The 20113-nt window shown below is 35.1% G+C and overlaps 1 protein-coding gene and 1 long non-coding RNA gene across 6 annotated transcripts in view; one reads left to right on the top strand and one right to left on the bottom strand.

The window, feature by feature from the left end:
• The window catches only part of LOC127551287 (inter-alpha-trypsin inhibitor-like), a 90587-nt gene that overhangs the window by 25754 nt on the left and 44720 nt on the right, over positions 1 to 20113 (top strand). For both annotated transcript variants that reach the window (XM_051980897.1, XM_051980898.1), the window contains exon 2: positions 3417 to 3608. In XM_051980897.1, coding sequence (XP_051836857.1) covers positions 3417 to 3608 — 192 coding nt within the window. The remainder of the gene's footprint in view (positions 1 to 3416; positions 3609 to 20113) is intronic.
• The window catches only part of LOC127551288 (uncharacterized), a 73546-nt gene continuing 64870 nt past the window's right edge, over positions 11438 to 20113 (bottom strand). For 3 of the 4 annotated variants that reach the window (XR_007951047.1, XR_007951044.1, XR_007951046.1), the window contains 2 exons: positions 15007 to 15074; positions 11438 to 11684 (listed from right to left, as the gene is read on the bottom strand). This is a non-coding gene — a long non-coding RNA (uncharacterized LOC127551288). Of the gene's footprint in view, positions 11685 to 15006; positions 15176 to 20113 lie in introns of all 4 variants that reach the window. The other variant, XR_007951045.1, reaches the window with a different exon arrangement.

Raw genomic sequence — 20113 nt, 5'->3', positions numbered from 1 at the left:
AATCAAATCTTTAATGAGTATTCTTCATGTTCATCCAACCAATGACTTCCAATTACACTGAATTGTACAATCATAGAGTCTACATTTTTCAATATTTTATACTCAATAATATGAGAGATTTTATCAAATGTTTTTGATAAAAATCTAAGTAAATTGTCTCTGGAGCATTTTCCTGCTATACTGGTAGAATAAAAGCTCATTGAGGAGAAGGACTATATCCCTTTTTCTTCATATATTGTCAATATAGCATCATACTTTGTATACAGGAAGTACTTAATATATATTTGTTGAAATGACACGTTAAAGTAAATATTACTTACAGATTGTGATCGGATCTATCCTTATGTATAAGTCAAATAGATATGATTAAGGAGTGGGAGGAAACCATCTTCCCCAAAATATCTCTTCCCACTACTTTGTCATACTTTCTTAAGTCCCACTATTTCATTCCTTGGAGTTATCAAGCATTTTTCTTATCAAGTAACATTCAATTGAGTCATTGAATGCTGTTTACTAACTCTTGAAGACTATAATTTGTGGAGAAATTATTGACCTGTATTGACCTTATCTGGGAGTTCTTTACACCATTAAAATTATGCATTCCTCCCCTATTCTTATCCCCAATATGAAATTGCCCAGTCATCATTCACACATTTGTACAAACTCATTTATTGAGCTCATAGGATTTCCCATAAAATTGTAGGATTTAAAGCCAGAAGAGAACTTAGAGATCTGTCCTTCCGCACCTAGTTCAAAATAGTATACATCAAGGAATGAGCATTTTTAGGGGGAAAGAGGTGAAGGAAAATCATGGCATGTGGGCTACTGCATGAAGGGAACAGGCCAGAAAACATGAATAGGACAAAGGGTTGGTCTTAGTGGTGAGATTGAGGTTGGGAAGGAAATATTTTTCAAATGAGTATGCCCTCATCATGTCTCCTGGATGCATATGGTATATGAGATTCCCAGAAGACAACCTGGTTTCACTTTGTTTCCTTGTTTCCTACAGAAAATTTTTACTTACAACTTTTCTTTTCCTTTTTCTTCCCATTTCATCATTGAATATCAATGAATGAAAAAAACAAGACAAAATCTTCACATCTCCCAATGTTCTCTCCTCTACTGTTTGAAATTTTAAAAGATCAAAGAACCCTGTCATTTAAATTTGCAGTTTTACAAAAAGAGAGGTGATCCCCAAAATATTTGTTTGGTGTGACCTACATGGTCTTTACCTCATATCGTGTAAATATACTATTCATAATAGTCCCAGACAGGGACCCAGAATATTTAGAGCAATTCAGGATTTCAAGTGAGTCATGGTTTTGACGGTTTTAAGTTCATCTAAATATGACACAAAAGTAACTGGTGTTTAAAGCTACTGTGAAATGACAAAAATATCTTCTTCTCCCACCAACCCTGCCCCCACCTCTACCACCAAACACCTGACAGCAGAGGTTGCCAGAATCTAGGACTAAGACTCCTAAGGCTAGCAGTGGTTATGAATATATAAGCCTGAGAAACCACCTCTGTTAGCTTTGGAGTGGGAAGAGAAAGAGTTTGTCTCTGGTTTCTGGGTTCTAACCTTGATCTTCAACCTACAAAGGATCTAAGACATGAAGGGGGTCAGTGTGGTGAAATCACCTAGACATTTCCTTTTAAATAAACCAAAAAATTGATCAGAATCCAATTCCAAAAAGTTGTGGGCTTAGAGTTTCTGCTTGTCTACTCTAAAAAGTGAAAGTTTTTAAAAAAATTTGTAATTATATGCTATAGCATATGACTTCCCTAAAGTCAAATGGACAAGAGAAACTACCATAATCAGGCACTAAATTAGGAATGAGTAGAGTTTCTATTCATAATAATTTCATTAAAACATATATAAATGACAAGGAATTCAAACAAGTAATAATCATTCTATTGCTGTGCCATAGTGGGAGAAAGTCATATCTCTAATTCACTGAACCAGTAGGGAAGCACAGGGTCTGCTTCATGAGTTTCTTTTGTTTCAAAATGGAGCAGGTGGCAGAGTATTGATACTTCATGGCAAGCTAATGATTGTGCAATCAACCCACTATGACCTGGTCATATTGGTGCCCTTCTCTCTTTTTCCTAAAGGCCTAAGCATTCTCTGCTATTAGCTTATATCTAATCTCCTTCTTTGTATCTATCTCTTCCAATTCTGAGATTACTCTAATTCTATAGAAGATAGGCAAAAAAAATATATATATATATATATAGTCTAGATTGCAAACTCCTTTAAGGCAAGAATTGTGTTTCATATTATAATATGGTCTATAGAAGGGATAATACATTTGTAGTATTAACAAACTATTACTGTGCTATTAATGAGCAAAATAGCCTTTTAATTAAGTGGAAGGAAAAGCAAGTAGTTGGAGATGACCTGGCATTTTTCAATGGAATTTGCCTTTGGCTTTGTTGGATTCGGATGGTCTTTTATTTTAAGTAGCTATGCTACCTTATTTAGAAAATTTCACCCCTTTAAATATCAGTTTTCTAAGGATGATGATCTTTTCCCTGAATCAAAGGAGATAATATGTATGAAGTAGTTATAAGCTTTGAAGTATTATATGAATGCAAACTTTTGCCATCATCATTGTTTTTACAGCATCTCCCTTAATCACCAGAGTTTTTCTCACCACAGAAACATAGCCATGCTTTGGAAAAAGTGATGCCATATTTGAGTGATTGTATGACTCTGACAAAGTATAAATTATTGAGAAGCTTTACTGACAACCAAGTATTAGAGCACTGTTTAATATAACAATTGTCAGCCTGTTCTAATGATTACAATGTCTCAATCCAAGGAAAGGTATTCAAGTTCAAGTTATAGCTTTTCTCTTCTTGTTTCCTTATTTGCAAAATGAGTGGTTGAATGAAATAAAATAACTCACATTTGTATAGTACTTTAAGATCTGCAAAGCATGGTTTTTATAACTTTAAGATAAGATGTAGAAGCATTATCCTAATTTTAAAAATAAAGAAGTTGAGGCTTTTAAGCAGGGGTCCTCAAACTTTTTAAATAGGGAGCCAGTTCACTGTCCCTCAGACTGTTGGAGGGCGGAATTATAGTAAAAACAAAAACTTTGTTTTGTGAGCCTTTAAATAAAGAAACTTCATAGCCCTGGGTGAGGGGGATAAACGTCCTCAGCTGCTGCATCTGGCCTGTGGCCGTAATTTGGGGACCCCTGATAAGGGGTTGAGATTTTTATATGTTCATATAGTGTCTGAGTCAGGATTCAAACTTAAGTCTCCTGACTCCAACTACAGTGTCCTATCAGTTATACCATGTTGCCAATCAGATAAGTGCTAAAGTCCTTTGCAGTATTTAAAATTGTATAATTTTAGGAAAACCATTAGCTTTAAATCATTGTGTCCCTTCTGTGTGTCCCTCACAGAGTGCAATCTACCAAAAGATGAAGGAGAAATGGGAGTTATGCTTGGATATCGACTCTACTATAATCGAACAACAGACCGATGTCATCCATTCGTGTACAAGGGTGCAGGGGGAAATGAGAACCGCTTTCTAACTGATATGGAATGTATGAGGCACTGTTCTACCTTAGGAGAAAAGCTCTACCCTGATGATGGTAAGTGGAAACTCTTATCTATCATCTATCTCTCTTCTTTTTCCTTGGGTACATCATGGTCTCAATTTTCTAAAGCCCAAGTATGCAAACACAATCTGACATTATAGCTTTGATGATGTTGCACAAGTCATCTCTTTAGGATTCAGCTTCCTTATTTGTGATGTAAGATTTTTGGACAAATTTATTTCTAACATCTATTGTAATTCTAAATCTTATGATGATTTAGTAGCATTCTTTGTTACTCTCAGGCAAAGGAGGTTCCATAAATTCCCATGCCACGATTAGAATCGTGTCCATTAGTGATAGGCAGCACAGCTGTTCCCCTCTCATCTACTGGAAATAAATAGAGTGCAGATTCTCTTTCTTTGTCTGGCCCCTCAGACTATAGGGCATATAAATACCTGATCACCATCTCGACATAGTTCAGTTTGGCATAAATGTATTGACCACCTATTCTAAACTTAGCAACTGTGCTATGATCTAAAGAATACAAATGAAAATTTCCTTAAAGGAATTTGCAATCTCCTTGGGGGCATAGGACATAAATACACAAAACAGATATTACAAAGTAATCTGTAATATGTCAAAAGCAAGGAAGATGTGGCTTTAGGGAAGGGTTTGCCTTAAATGTTTTCCAACCTACTAAAAAATGCATTCACAATACACTTTTAAATTTAATCTTTATTATTATTTTCCCCATCATTTTCTTAAGTCTAGGCAGTTTAAAAAATCAATTAAGTCCTAACTTGTTCTGTTTGCTGATTTAAGGGTTGTAAATGCTAGCAATAAAAATGAAATAATTAGTTCTTACAAGTCTGGAGAGTTCCAGCCACTACCAACATATACCTTTAGAGAAGAAAGAGTTCAATGTGCATTGGAATCATGTGAAAGTCTCAATGAAGGAGGCAGAACTTGAATCAGGTCTTAAAAATGGGTAGGATTCGGATAGGTTGGAGAGAGGAGGCAGGGAATTTAAGAAGGTTTTTGATTCTAGCAGCAACTTTTCTTTTTCCTTAATTTTTAAATACATATTTTATTTTTTATTAAATATTTCCCAATTACATGTAAAAAAGAATTAGCATTCATTTTTTAAAAGTTTGAGTTCCACCTTCTTTCCCTCCCTCTTTCCATTCCTCCATCCTTTTAGAAGACAAGCAATATGATGTCGATTATACATGTGAAGTCATGCAAACCCTATTTCTGCATTAGCCATGAGCAATTTCTCTTCTTGCAAAATGGTTTTCTAAGAAACTGTTGTGTGGCTCCCCTACCAAACTCTCAAGTGCAGAAACATAAAACTGGAATGGATTTCAGTGGTCATCTCGTATAATTTCTTTAATATTAATTACAAATAATAAAACTGAGTCCAAGAAAGGTGAGGTGACTTGTTCAAATTCACATAGGTGATAAATAGTGGAGACAGAATTAATATTCAAATTCAGCATTTTTTCCCCTGCATCGTGTTAGACAGACTTTTGGGGGTGAGGAATCAAAGAATGATTTCCAACAAGTGCAAGGATGTGGTCAAATGCTAAGAACAAGTCATTATAATTCAGGATTCTTAAATTTTCATAGCATTATATAGACTTTGACTTGGAAGTAACCTTAAAGTCGCCTAATTCAACCTTCTTGTTTTACTGCTGAGGAAACTTGAGTCCCAGAGAGAAAAAGTGACTTGTTATAATCCATCTATGTCTACTAGCTATCATCATAAGGATCTCTTCAGTCTTTCAGTGCTAATTATCTCAAGAAGGCTGCCAATAACCAATGTCTTTGCTTTCTTCCTTCTCAAGGTCTTCCTAATTCTGAAGTCTGGCATTGGTCCTCATTATACAAATGAAACTGCCAGTTACTAGTGATCTCTTAAATGACAAATCGCAATCCTTATCCTTACTCACTTCTCTGTAGCTTTTGATATTGTCACAATCATTTTCCCTTACTCTATGCTCTCTTCTTTCTAGATTTTCATGGCTTTGCTCAATTTTGGTTCATTTCCTACCTGTTTTGCCTTCTCAATTTCTCTTATTTGATCTTTGTCCAAGTTGCATCTACTAAAGGAATCCCCCCAAGGCTCTATCCTGGGCATTCTCTTAATCTTCCATACTGCTTTTGTGGGTGAGGAATCAAAGAATGATTTCCAACAAGTGCAAGGATGTGGTCAAATGCTAAGAACAAGTCATTATAATTCAGGATTCTTAAATTTTCATAGCATTATATAGACTTTGACTTGGCAATAACCTTAAAGTCGCCTAATTCAACCTTCTTGTTTTACTGCTGAGGAAACTTGAGTCCCAGAGAGAAAAAGTGACTTGTTATAATCCATCTATGTCTACTAGCTATCATGGTGATTTTGTCAGCTCCCAAGGATCCATTTAGTATCTTTAAACAAATGATTCTTAGATCTGTTTATCCAATTCTAATCCCCATTCTAATCCCCAGTCTCACATCTCCAGTAGTCCATTGGATATCTCAAATTGAATGTTTCACAGACATCTTAAATTCAACATGACCAAAACTGAATTTATCTCTCCTCAAAATCTTCCCCTCTTCTGAACTTTTCTTTTACTTGTAAAAGAATCCTTATGCTCCCACCCCATAGTTACCTAGACTTGCAACCTGGATGTCATCCTCAACTCCTCTCTTTCTTTCAATCTCCCAATTTGTTGAATATCAGATTTCTTTGAAATATTTCATATATATATATATATATGTGTATATATATATATACACATACACATACACACTGATTTAAGAGTTGTAAATGCTAGCTATATATATATATGTATGTATGTATATATATGTATATATCGCCTTCTGTCTTCTGACAATATCACCTTCGTGCTAATCCTCATCAGTTCATATATGAAATAAGGAAGAAAAAAGAAAAATGAAATCTGGTTAGTCTCCCTCTCTCAAGTCTCTCCTCACTCTATCATAATAATCTCCTTAAAGCCCAGTTCTAAATTATATAAATATGTATGCATATATTGAATTTAACATATATTTCTATAAGGTTTAACATATATTGGATTACTTTCCATCTAAGGGAGGATGTGGGGAAAGGAAGGGAAAAATTGGAACACAAGGTTTTGCAAGGGCTAATGTTGAAGAATTGTCCACACATGTTTTGAAAAATAAAAAGCTTTAATAAAGGGAAAAAAAGAAAAAAAGAAAAGAAAAGAAAAAGCCCAGATCCAATCATGTCATCCACTCACCCCACACCCAATCAGTCAATCAACTCATTTGCTCCCTATTACCTCTGGATCAAATATAAAATCCCTATTTGCATTTAAAGCTCTTTATAACTAGATTTTCTCCTGTTTTTCCAATCTTCATTTTCCTCCTCTCCCCATACTTGATAATATAGGTCTTTTCCCAATTCCATGCATTTTCACTGGCTATCTCCCATCTCTCTCTTCTTCCTCTTGACTTCCATGGCTTCCTTCTCACTTTCAATTCTATCTTCTTCAAGAAGCTTTCCCCATCTCCATTAATGTTATTGCCTTTCCTCTGAGATGATCACCAATATAGCCTGTCTATATCTTATTTATACATAGTTATTTGCATAGTGATTCCCTCATTGGCTTGTGAACTCCTTGAAAGCAGGAATTATCTTTTTCTATTCTTCATACCTGACACTTAAATCAGTGCCTGGCACATATTGGATGTCTAATAAATACTTAATAAATGAGTTGCCTAGACTTGCCTGAGGTCCCTTAAGGAGCTACTTGGAATTTTAACTGAGATTCTCTGACTCTAGATCTAGCTATCCTTTTCACTAATCCTAAATCCCTGGGGTCTTCCTGCTGTTCTTCCCTGAGAACTTAATATGCATCCTAGCATCCCAGTTAGAGAATGCTTCAATGTCCATCTGCTAAGAAAGCAATATCAGCTTACCCATTTCCAAGGATAGAGTCACTAAATTATAGACATTCCAAACCTCCTCCAAGTAAGAACATAAAATAAATACAAAGTCTTATTTAAATTCCCAGGCCCCAATTATGCAAATGCAGGCTTAGAAACAACATAGTGTTGGATGCACAGCTTGAATGAGCACAAAGTGATCTTATAAAAGCTCACAATCACAATGCAATATGTGGTTATGATGACAGGTCTGTGTCTAACCTGAGTTTAAATGCATAATGCTCTTATTTTGCATTTAAGTATATTGTTGATGTGCTTATAAACAGGAGTTTTCAGATTTTTAAGTATACAGCTATCATATAGATTGGTATTTTTCTTTAGTATCTAGAGTGGAGAGGGAGGGTGACTGAGAAAGTGAAATGGGATGAGAAATGAGGAATCATGAGCTTGCTGCTATAATACAGAAGTTTTTAACCTAGGATCCATGAGTTTGTTTTCTTTTCTCTATCTTCTCAATAATGTTTTGTTTATCCAAATATGTGTCAACATAGTTTTCAACATTCATTTTTGTAAGATTTTATGTTCCAATTTTTTTCTTCCATAAGACAGAAAGCAATCTGATATAGATTAAATATGTACAAACCTTTTAAACATATTTTCATATCTGTCATGTTGTGCAATAAAAATCAGACCAAAGGGGGAAAAATCATGAGAAAGAGAAAGCAAACAAAAAAGCTGAAAATACTGTTTTGATCCACATTCAGTCTCCATGGTTCTTTCTCTCTGGATGTGGATAGCATTTTCCATCCCAAGACTATTGGAATAGCCTTGAATCACCACATTGTTGAGAAGAGCCAAGTCCAATGTAGTTGATCATCACATAATCTTTTTGTTGCTATGTACAATATTCTCCTGGGCCTGCTCACTGCCCTCAGCAGTACTTCATGTAAATCTTTCCAAGCTTTTCTGAAATCAGCCTGCTTCTCATTTCTCAGACAACAATAATATTCCATTACAATCATATACCATAACTTATTCAGGCATTCTCCAACTGATGAGCATCTACTCAATTTCCAGTTCCTCGCCACTACAAAAAGCTGTATAAACATTTTTGCACACGTGGGTCTCTGAGTTCAAATCTAGTCTCAGACACTTAAGATGTCCTGGCTATGTGACCCTAGGCAAGTCACTTAACCCCAATTGTCTCAGAAAAAAAAAGAAAGGAAAGAAGGAAGGAAGAAAAAGAGAGAGAGAGAAAGAGAAAGAGAGAAAGAGAGAGAGAAAGCGCGAGAGAGAGAAAGAGAGAAAGAAAGAAAGAAAGAAAGAAAGAAAGAAAGAAAGAAAGAAAGAAAGAAAGAAAGAAAGAAAGAAAGAAAGAAAGAAAGAAAGAAAAAGGAAGGAAGGAAGGAAGGAAGGAGGAAGGAAGGAAGGAAGGAAGGAAGGAAGGAAGGAAGGAAGGAAGGAAGGAAGGAAGGAAGGAAGGAAGGAAGAAGGAAGGAAGAGAAAAAAACTGCTCTAAAAAAAAATAGGAAATTGGTTTTATGCTTTCCTTTTCTAGAAATTTGTATACCTTTCTGGAGTTAAGTCCATGCCTATGGCAGAGGATTATTTTACAGAATCACACACTATTAAAGTTACAAAGAAAGCTTAAGTATAATCTAGTCCAAATAACAATCTTACCACCATTTTACAGATGAGGAGACTGATGTCCAGAGAAGTAAAATAATTTGTCTAAGGTCACACAGTTAGAGAATAGCAAGGCTATGACTGTAAGTCAGGCTATCGAAGTCGAGATATAGAGTTTTTTCTCCTCTTAAGGTTCAGATTTCATCTGCAATGTTGTAATAAGTAAATTATAATAACATCAGACTATTGATTGCCCTTTTTTGCATTCCTCTGATGATAATGAAAATTAAAAACTAGCCAGTCAACAAGCATTTATTAGGCTCTTACTATGTTCTAAGCGCTGTGCTGTTTTAAGTCCCTGCTTTCAAGGAGTCTACATTCTAATGGGAGAGACCACCTTGACTTACTGTGCTGCCTTTTTTCCCCTCTGTGACAACTTGGATTGTTTTCACAGCTGTATGTAATTATATATGCTGGCACTATCTGTTCTTTCCAAATACAATCCTCATGGCTTATGACATCTGCAAGCAGATAGCTATGGGTGCAATTAATCACATGCCAACTCTTTGTGCCTGTCACACTGGAAAAAAATAGTTACAGGCTCTTTCTTAGTGTGTCTGGGATATCTCTGAATGAAATTTCTGTAAACATTGTGTGATAGAAATACAACTTAATGGTTGCATTGCAGGACCAAACCCAGGAATTATGACTGCTTTTCTCCAGTTTTGTCATTAATTTGTTGTATGACCTTTGGTCTCGATCTGGGGAGCTAGTAATCTTTGACAGCAAGCACAGTTTTAGGAGGAGACAATCACTCAGAGGATAGAGTGCTGATCTTGGAGTCAGCAAGACCTCGGAACAATTTCATCAAGCAATCAACAAATATTTAATAAGCACCACTTACTATGTGCCAGAACCATGATCTATCTTCTTCTGAGAATACTCTGTGCCCACTTAGCTTTTCAGTGTCTCTGGGGTATAGATGTGTTGCTAAGCTATCTCAGTGGACAGTGGTCTACTTTTTGGTGGTCCTCTATACTTAACAACAAGAACAGCAACAGCAACAGCAACAAAGACTTCTGGCAGATTCACATCTGCTTTTCATCTCCAAGAATTGGTTTCTCCAAATAGTTTCTCTTCCCTACAACTCTCCCTGAGTTAACAATATTCTCTATTAGTATCTCTGGGTTAATTTTCATTCAGCCTGTTCCAGGTTTGAATATCTTCTTAGAAGCTTAAATTTTTGATCAAGTCAATCTTGTGAAATATAGTTATTATCTCCATCTTATAGGTAAGAAAACTGAGTTATAAGAGGTTAAATTATTTGTCCAGACATCAGCCAGTAAGTATCAGAGCCAGGGTGTAAATCTTTTGACCTCAAGTTGAGTGCTATACCATAATGTCTCCTGGGTTTCCTCCTTCTTTTATCTCCCACAGTGCCCAGCATACTGAATATTTAGTAGGCTCTGAATAAATATTGCTGAATTTCTGAAGCTATTCTAGTCATATGCTTTCCCTCCCTTGTTTGATGTCCAGGAGATTAGACAACATTTTTGATAATTATACTTAACATTTATTTCTTAGGTCAACTCAGCCTATATTTTGGTTTGTAACTACCAAGATCTCTCTTAAAGGGACAGTGGATAATGCTTTGTCTATATCATTTCACATTTTTACAGTGATTCCATATGGAAAGTTTGCATATAAGAGAACTACACAGATAATTTTTTCTTGCAAGCTGACAAGGAGCAAAAGCTGGCATATGATTAATTGCCTATTAATTGTCATAGTTATCTACTTGTGTGAGTCACAAGATATAGTAGGAATAATATCCTTAACTCTGACCCCCAGCAAATTAGGTTACCGTTTACCTGAAAAAAACAAACAACCAAACAACCAAAGCTGTTCCCATGGTCTGACTGACCCAGAGGATAAAGATACAAGCTGCATCAGCTTCCTAGTAACATCTAGTAGTATTAATGTGAATACCTGATCGACTAAAGGCATAAAAGGCATAACTCCATAAAGTTGGAAATCTTCAGATTTGAGGATTCTAACTTCTAACCTTCTAACCAGATGCGTATCTATATGGAGATGGAGGGGTCCTTATCTATCCAAGCCAAGTACTAGAATTTCTTTAATAAAGATCCTTTCTCTGTGTAACTGAGTAAAACTCCTTCTACTAACTGTTGAATGATCTACAAATGTCCCATTTTATCCTAATTCGAAGTTGAACTAATAGGTCATTTATAGAATCTAAGTCAAGCATATTTCTAATGCAAGAACAGGGAATTTAAGAAAATTGGTACATGATAAGAAAAAAAGAAAGACAAGAGACCTGAAAGAGTTACAATTTAATATGGAAGACAATACAAAAGAAGAAAATGAAAATGGGGAAAGGGGACATGATGGATAAGTCTGAAGGAGTACAACCTGGAGAAAAATGGAAGAAATGGCTGGTTTGGATGGCATCCTTAAATGGAGATTCAAGAAGCAATTCTTTGTTTTGTCTTCCAATCAGAGGGGCAGAGGGTACTTCAAACAACCAGAGAGCTTACTGATAAAACTTCTGTGATACCACACAACCTAGAAAAAAAGTAAAAGATAAAAAACAAATCAGAGGTACAGGAAAATAATTATTTTTTCAAGATACTTACATACATGAATGATCTTCAAAATATTAAAAAAAATCCTCAATACTGTATCCAATATATTTATCAGAGACAATTAAAGTATTGTAGCAAAGGAAATCTTTCCTATATTCTCTTGAGTGTTTTATGTTAAAATTTGAGAACATAGTACAAGCCCCATTTCAAGGTTATTAAACAATTGTTATTGCTTTATCATATGACTGCTTTGTAGCATAATTTAATATTCTATTTTCATGAATATCATTGTGTTTTCCTTGGAATTAATCCTTTATAATTTTATATTCTAAAACTGTATTCATGACTTTTTTGCAGCTAGAGGCATAGTGTGGTCCATATCATCAGGTGTAATTTGCAATATGGATGTCAGGCACACACTTAATTCAAAAATCAAATCAAATCAGACAATACCAGATCAGTATTGGGTTGGGAAGTTGGTGCTTTGAGGAAGGATCTTCCCCTCAACATTATGATGTGGAAGAACTAAAAAAAGAAAACCATAATGGAGAAGAGAAAAACAAAGTGGTCCCACTCTTGCCATGTGATCTCATTGGGGATAGAATGTATGTCTATTACTGTATGATTAAAATTGAAAGTAATCACATTAATGGTGTGCTTCATTGTATTAACAGATATTCTGCCATTGTTTGCAGAGTGTTGTTAAAGGTATTTTAAGAAGTAACATTTTGAGAGTCTGTTATATAATCTAGATGTATCATTCAATGGGGAAAAGTTCTCTTTCAAACTCTTATTAAGTTCTTCTTATATCATGTTTTATTTCATGAGATTGTCTTTGAAAAACATTCCACAAAGGCAACAGTTTGATTGAACCCCCATTCATTTTGATTCTGTTCTGCAACTAATATTAAAGAAATGTGAGGCATTTATATTTGGCTTCCCTGGGGGACAGGAGAACTTAATGTTGTAGATTCCAGGTAGAGTCTAGCTTAATTTACCCAATCCATTCAATATGTGAAATTGAAATTAGTCTTCTCCTTGCCACTAGCTTCCTGTAGAGACTCTGAATAAATTCAAGAGATTCTTTTATTTTTATTTGGAGTTTAAAAAAAGCATTGAATCATATTGAATTAGTAGTAGTAAAAGGAACATTTTGTAATAAGAGTCATCAGACCTGGATACTAGTTCTAACTCAGCAGCTAAATAGTTGTAGGACTATGGGTACATCCCTTATTCTCTAGATAAGAATCACTTAATGTCTGGGTATTTTTATATGGAAAATAAGGAATTTGGAGTAGATAATCCCTGAACTCCCTTTAGGATTCTAGAGCTTAATTTTTATGTTTTATGGATTAATAGGAAAATGTGTCCTGCATAGCATTTCAAAAAGTGATGTGGAGAAGTAATCGCTGGCTTTTTGAATGCCTTTCTTCTCTTGAGTTAGGTCTGTAAATGGAAATTCACTAAGTAGAGAAGGAGGTTCTTGAATAAAATGATAAAAAAATCTGAGCTAAAAGAGAATTTAAGGATCCTCTTATCTCAATCTCTGTATTTTACTTCTGGAGAAACAGAAGCCACCAGGGGATAAATAACTTGCTATCTTTAAAAAGGATTTTTTTTAAGCCCCTTCCCGCCAAAATAAGAAGTGACTCTGGTTTAAAAAAAAAAAAAAAAGAGGGGGGAATGGAGGCAGAGGCAGGAACAGGTGTTCTTGATGTGTCTAATATATCTAAAAAGCAACAACAACAAAGTATTCTGTGCTTCTTATGTAATCTAAAAATCATAGAATTTCAGACTTGAAAGTAGGAGTGTGTTGATAAAAATTTAACACCTGACTCTCAAAAAAATGTATACATTATACACTTTTAAATTTAATCTGCATTATTACCTTTTCCCATTCACTTTCTTAGGGCTAAACAATCAACAAAACAACAAATCAAGTCCTTATTTATAGTCTTAACTGATTTCCAAGTTATAAATGCTCACAGTGATAATTTAACAGTCAGGTCTCCTGAGCCTCATAAACTAGGTTCAACATACTGTTACCTGGAAAGGATCCACATGGCCATCAAATTTAACCAATACTTCCTCCTCCCACCCACACCCACACCCACACCCACACTCACATACAACATAACTGACAAATTGTTGTTCAATCTTCCTCTGAAGATCTCTAGCAAAGGGGAATCCACTATCAATCAATTTTTGGACAGTTCTAATCATTAATAAATTTTTCCTTATATCTGGTCTAAATTTTTCATTGCTCTAATCCCTTTTTCATACAATAGTCCTTCAAGGTATTTTTAATATCATTCACCATGATTTTCCTCTACCATATGTGTTCTCTCTCTCTCTCTCTCTCTCTCTCTCTCTCTCTCTCTCTCTCTCTCTCTCTCTCTCTCTCTCTCCTAAAGTAATTGGGATTAAGTGTTAAGTGTCTGAGGACAGATTTGAACTCAGATCCTCCTGACTTCAGGGCTGGTGCTCGATCCACTGCCCCAACTAGCTGCCCCATGTGTTCTCTTTTTTAAAACAAACACCCTCATTTCTTCAAGTGCTCCTTATGTGTTTTATGAGATATGAACTTGAATCTCTTCACTATCCTGACTTTCCTTCTCTGAACACTTTCCAGTTTATCAATGCTAGAACTGAACACACTATTCTAAACAATGTAAACTAAGGGAGAATACATGTCAGACCTATCACCTCTTTATTAGTGTGCCATCTTCCTATTCACAAGAAATACTATTTGTCCAATGGCATCAATCTATCAATAATACTTCCTTAATTTTTAAAAAGAAATGGTTTACCTAATTTTTTTTATTATTTATAAACTGTACCTCTCAATTCCTCCCAGTGAGCAATTTTTTAACTACTTAAAATTTTTTTAAATTTTCCTAAATATATGCATAGTCCAGCTAAATAAATTCTTACAACTTATTAAGAGATTATTATGAACCAGGTACTGTGGTAAATTCTAGGATTCCAAAGATAAAAATGAAAAAGAAGCTTACATTCTATCAACATATTTTTTGAATTGTGTTTCTCATTATAACGTTAATTTTGTATAACCAGTACTGGTATAGTCTTCCTAAGGACCAGTAACATACCTCTCTGATTAAGTATGAACAGAGTCTGGGTTCATGGAGCAAAATGAATATAACAAACCCACTGCGGATGGAATTGATTCCCTAAATTTGGCCTTATTAGCATACTCCTATCAGCTGAGTTAAATAGCCACAAACAGTGTTCCTTGCTTATGTTTATTATCCCCCATATTCCCAGTATCTGATATGTCTTACCACATGCCTCATTAGGAGTGAGTCCAGTTTGGTTATATGCAGTTCAGAAGCCAAAGTTTCATGATTTACTGCAAACAGAAGGGTGCAGAAAAATAGCAAGATGAGTGTTTAGGTTACAAACACAATTGTTTATCGTAGGCAAGATTATGACATTTTGTGAATTCCATGTCTGGAAAAAGAAAAAAGCACAAACATAATTATATGTGTTAGCACTCACATCTGGGTATATACTTTCACTATGCATTTTGTCTTTTGTCTAATGCTTTATAAGACTGCCTCATTTGCATTCATAAGAAAGAGATCAAAAGCATACTGCTATCATAATTTTGTACTAAATGATGTGTCATGTCAAATAATAGGTTCTGAGGAAAGAACAAGGGACTAGGAATTGACAGATCTGGCTTCTTGTCCAGGATAGTCATTGTTTAACTATGTGACCTAATGGAAAACTTCATTTGAGTTCTTAGACAACACTTGTCCTATCCACCTCATAGAGCTGTTGGAAGGATCAGAAAAGGTGTGGAAGTACTATAAACATTTTAATAGCAAAGTTTTATGATCGAGGAGATGAAAATGTGCCAAACTTAGACATCACAGGATCTGAGCTTGAAATTTCACTGCCACTTGTTGACTGTGTGACCTTGTATAAGTCACTGAGTCTTAGTTTCCTATAAAATAGTGGGGTTGAGCTACCTGCCCTCTGAGGTGCCCTCTCGCTCTAGATCTAATGTTATGATCGGGTTATTTTTCAAATTGAAATGCTAGATTTTGACATTAGATATAACCAAAAGGAGTTGTTTTTTTTTAAGTTGCTATTTGAGGTTTTATTGTTTCATTTTCTAACACAAGTCCCATGACAGATATTATGTGACATAATTTAACATTGTTTCTGTTACTGAACATCAGATGAAGGGGCAATGTTCTAAATTTATAGCTACTTTGTTTCACCATCAATGATGAGGGATGGGATTTATAGCAATAAGCTTTGAGTTACTCAAAGCCAGAAACTTGATTAACAGCTTATCACATGGGCAATTCAGTATTTATGGTTAGGTACAAATCATTGATACTACAAAGAGAAATAAACTCCCATGAGCCATCTCAAAGAGAAAGTAGTAGAAACAAATTCCCTACTACAAGCTCTGTACCCACAGTTTCCAGACTATTGATGTTACCTAATTAACATTTAACACCAGGGATAACTGTTTAATCCAATTCACCTGATCAAACATTTATTGAGCCCCTATATGGAAGGCACTGTACATTTTTGGGAGGAGTTACACTTGTCAGTTATTTTGCTATTAATCTTTACTCTTGTCAACATTGTTCAGGATACATATCCTTCCTCTAGTCCTATCCCATGGGTCAATAATCTCTCCTTCCTGATGAGGAAGTAGAGAAAAACTCTAGTTTGGGAGCCATTTCCCTTAGAAATTTCTAGGTCATGAATTCTACTCAACAAAGTTCAATTCACCAAATATTTTAAGTGCTTGCTATGTACAAAGCACTGTGCCAAACAGTAATGAAACCAAAAATGAAACAGTCTCTGCCTTCAAAGAGCTTATATTCTATAGTGGAGGTGGAGGTGGAAATGGAAGAGTGGTGATATTATACAAGTATACAAGTATTAGGAGTGAGTCTGACACTGACATCCTGTTAAGTTCAAGTGACTGAAAAAGATATCCCTAAGTCACTGCAGACAATAAAAGGAAGTTTATTTAGACCTAACATGGCAAAGATATGCCACAAGGATACAGTTCTTCCATCTCCATATAGCTGACTTCTGTTGAGCAAAGCAGGATGTGGTCTTTGTTTTTAGACATATACCAAGTCAAAAAGGCACTGATCCCCTATGTGTGTGGTAACCAGGAAGCCACATCAACACAGTCAAAGGTCATGACAGAGTTATGTCAATGGAGAACAGGGCTTGATCTGTGCGCAATCCCCATCCCATTCCCCATCCCAGTTAAGTCAATCATATCCTGGTTTTTATCATTTTTTAAGGAAAATTTAGTCTAACATATTCAGGGAAGATGGGAGCAGGAGGAACACTGATAGATACTAGTCCTATCACAACAAGTAAGTAAATACAAGCATTTATTGTTGTTTGCATATGATAAACATTATTAAATTACATAAATCATATAATTATAATTACATAATTTTATAATATATTTGCATATAATAAGTAATGCAAGGTAATTTCTAAAGAAAAAAAGTGCTTATAACTGGAGAATAATGAAAGTCTTTATATAAGAAATGACAGATAAACTATGCTTGAAGGCAAAGATGAGCATTCCAGATATGAAAATTATTTGTGCAAAGACATGTGACTAGGAGAGGAAATGCCATGTATTGGGGGCAGCTAGTGAGGCAGTATAACTAAAATAGAGGTTATGGAAAGGGAAATAATGTGAAATAAGATTGGAAGGGTAGGAGGAAGCCAGCTTGTGAGGATGATGATTTTATTTTTGATCTTAGAGACAATAAGGAATAAATGAAGAGGCTTGAGTTGAGGGGGCAGGAGAGAGTGAAGATCATATAATTAGATATGTGTTTTAGTAATATCAATTTGGCAGATCTGTGGTGAATAAATTAGAGAAAGGAGAAGCAGGAGCCAGGAAAACCAGATGAAGGTTCTTGCCATAAAAAAGGAAAATCATCCATCTTAGAAGAGGGGGACCAAAGGTAATCTTTTCTCTTACACTAATCTTGAGAGCTCTTAGACATATTCATAGACAGCCTATTAGATAATCCAACTCCAAATTTAATCATACTTGTTCCTAATTAAACTGAATACATGAATTTTCTTTGATTCCTCTTTCCTTCCACTCCACTTGACTTGACACCTTTCTATTGACCCCTTGTACTCATAGATGCTCATAGCCATATATCTTATTCCTATATAGCTGTCCTATATCTCATTCCCACTGAGCCCAAAGTTTTGACTTTGGGCTTTTTAATTAATTTCTAATTAAGCTGATAAGCCAAATAATAACAAATAATTTGCTGAGCACTCACAAGATTTCTAGGTACTGTGTTAGTCAGGGATTCAAAGAAGACACAATTTCTGTCTTCAGTTAATTTATCATGATCCTGATAAAGAACAACATTTTTTTAAAAGGCCTTTCTTTGTTCTAGAATTCTATGATTCTAAAGAGAAAAGATTGTTATTACATCTCTATCACCTTTATCTCTAATGCCACTATTCTTAATATCAGTACTTTTATTCTTATTGTCCATTTTAAATATTATCTCAACATGGCTTATTGAATATAATATACATCAGCATAAAGTTAGTCAGCCAAGCAAAAAACATTTATTAAACACCACGGGCCAAGCAAGGTTTGCAGTATTACCATTTGCTATAAATTTGTGTATGTGTGTATTGTACATATATGTATATATAGTCATATGTGTGTGTTATATGTATTGCACATGTGTATAATGTAACAACTATTCAGTGGATAGAATGCTGACCTTTTCTTACTCTTCCATTTCATTAAATGCTCTTTACTTTGGGTTAATTGTGTCCTTTACTTGACTTTTAAATATATATTTAATATTCTCATCAGGGGTCTGATGAATTATACTTTTGGAAGTGCCAATCCAAAGAATATCCTGAATCTGGGATAGCTATCTTCTAAAGGATCCATTCTAGGAGTTAGAAAATGTGGCTGAACACTGCTCTATTTTAGGAAGACATGGATTCAAATCCTGCCATTGATACTTAGTAGCTATGTGACTCTTGGCAAGTCACTTAATCTCACGGAGCCTCATTTTCCTCATTTGTAAAAAGATAATAGTACTTGTGTTTACCTCATAGAGTTGTTATGAAGCGCCAATGCAAAAGTCAGTATAAAGCATTTTGCTTGAGCAATGCTTAATGTTTTGTTTTGTTTTTTATAAAAAGGTTCCTATCTTTATGGATAGGTTTCCAGTCCAGACTCTGAAGTAGACTATGCATTTGTTATTTGAGGAAAAGCCCAGATAACTTTGGAGAAACTCATATTCCTTGATATATAGATTCTTTAATAGAGAACTCATGAAATGATCTAAGGAATACAAGCAGTTGTCATATTCATTGATGGAGAGAATATCCACATGGATCAAGGGATCACAGATTTAAAGTTGAAAGTGACCTTAGAAATAAATCTATTAGTATAATCCTCCTTCCATTTTATAGATGAGAAAAATGGAGGTTTGGAGAAAAATGGAGGTTTGTAGAAATAATGTTAATTTTTGCTCAAAGTTAAATAGGCAGCAAGTGAGGGTCAGGATTTAAATTCAGGACTTCTCATTCCAAACCCTATATTCTCTCTATTGTCCCACAGTTTTTTAAAGTATGAAAGTATTCAAGTAAAGGTAACATGATATCAAAAGGTTTGCCAATTCCCAGTGCTACCGATATACTTTGCAACTGCCAGGTGGGCTCTGTGCCATCAATCTTGCTCTGGAAATCTTTGCATAAGATGCTACTCGAGGCTTTCCCCAGGGTCTGCTACCTCCTGCTTCCAATCACAGGAATTCTTATTTTTCTTGACTAGAAACATTTGTTATGGGCAATGCAGGGAAGAGGGCTTACTTATACAATTCCCACTATGTCTCTGTAACTGTATCCTCAGGAACTTACTGCTTCCTGTCAGGAATGATTACACTTTGTAATGGAGATGGGGTTTTTCAAATCAGCTGTTCAGTGGAAGACCTACTCTGCCAGCACAATGACAGATGGTACTTAACTACTGCAGGCCCCTAAGTGAGCAGCAATCCTTGGTTATTATGAACTTGGGAGGCAAGCAAGCTTGCTTCTGCAGAAAGAAAAAAATACCAAAGACAAAAAAAAAACAAACCTGAAATTCTCACTTCTTTTTTAGGAAATCCATAATTCTTAGTCTAATCTTCCACAGTCTACTCCCATCCTACCTTTCCTGCTGTCCTTCCCATTAATTAATAATAATAACTAACATTTATATAGCACCTACTATGTGCCAGGTACTATGCTAAAAGCTTTTTTTTTTTTAAACAAATATTATCTCATCTGATCCTCCCCAAAATTCTGGGAAGTAGGTCCCATTTAACAGATGAGGAAACTGAGGTAAATAGAGAT

Source organism: Antechinus flavipes, chromosome 2, assembly GCF_016432865.1.
Source record: "Antechinus flavipes isolate AdamAnt ecotype Samford, QLD, Australia chromosome 2, AdamAnt_v2, whole genome shotgun sequence".
Taxonomy (NCBI): domain Eukaryota; kingdom Metazoa; phylum Chordata; class Mammalia; order Dasyuromorphia; family Dasyuridae; genus Antechinus; species Antechinus flavipes.
The sequence above is the reverse complement of the archived record's forward strand: the minus strand, read 5'-3'. Positions and strand labels throughout refer to the sequence as shown.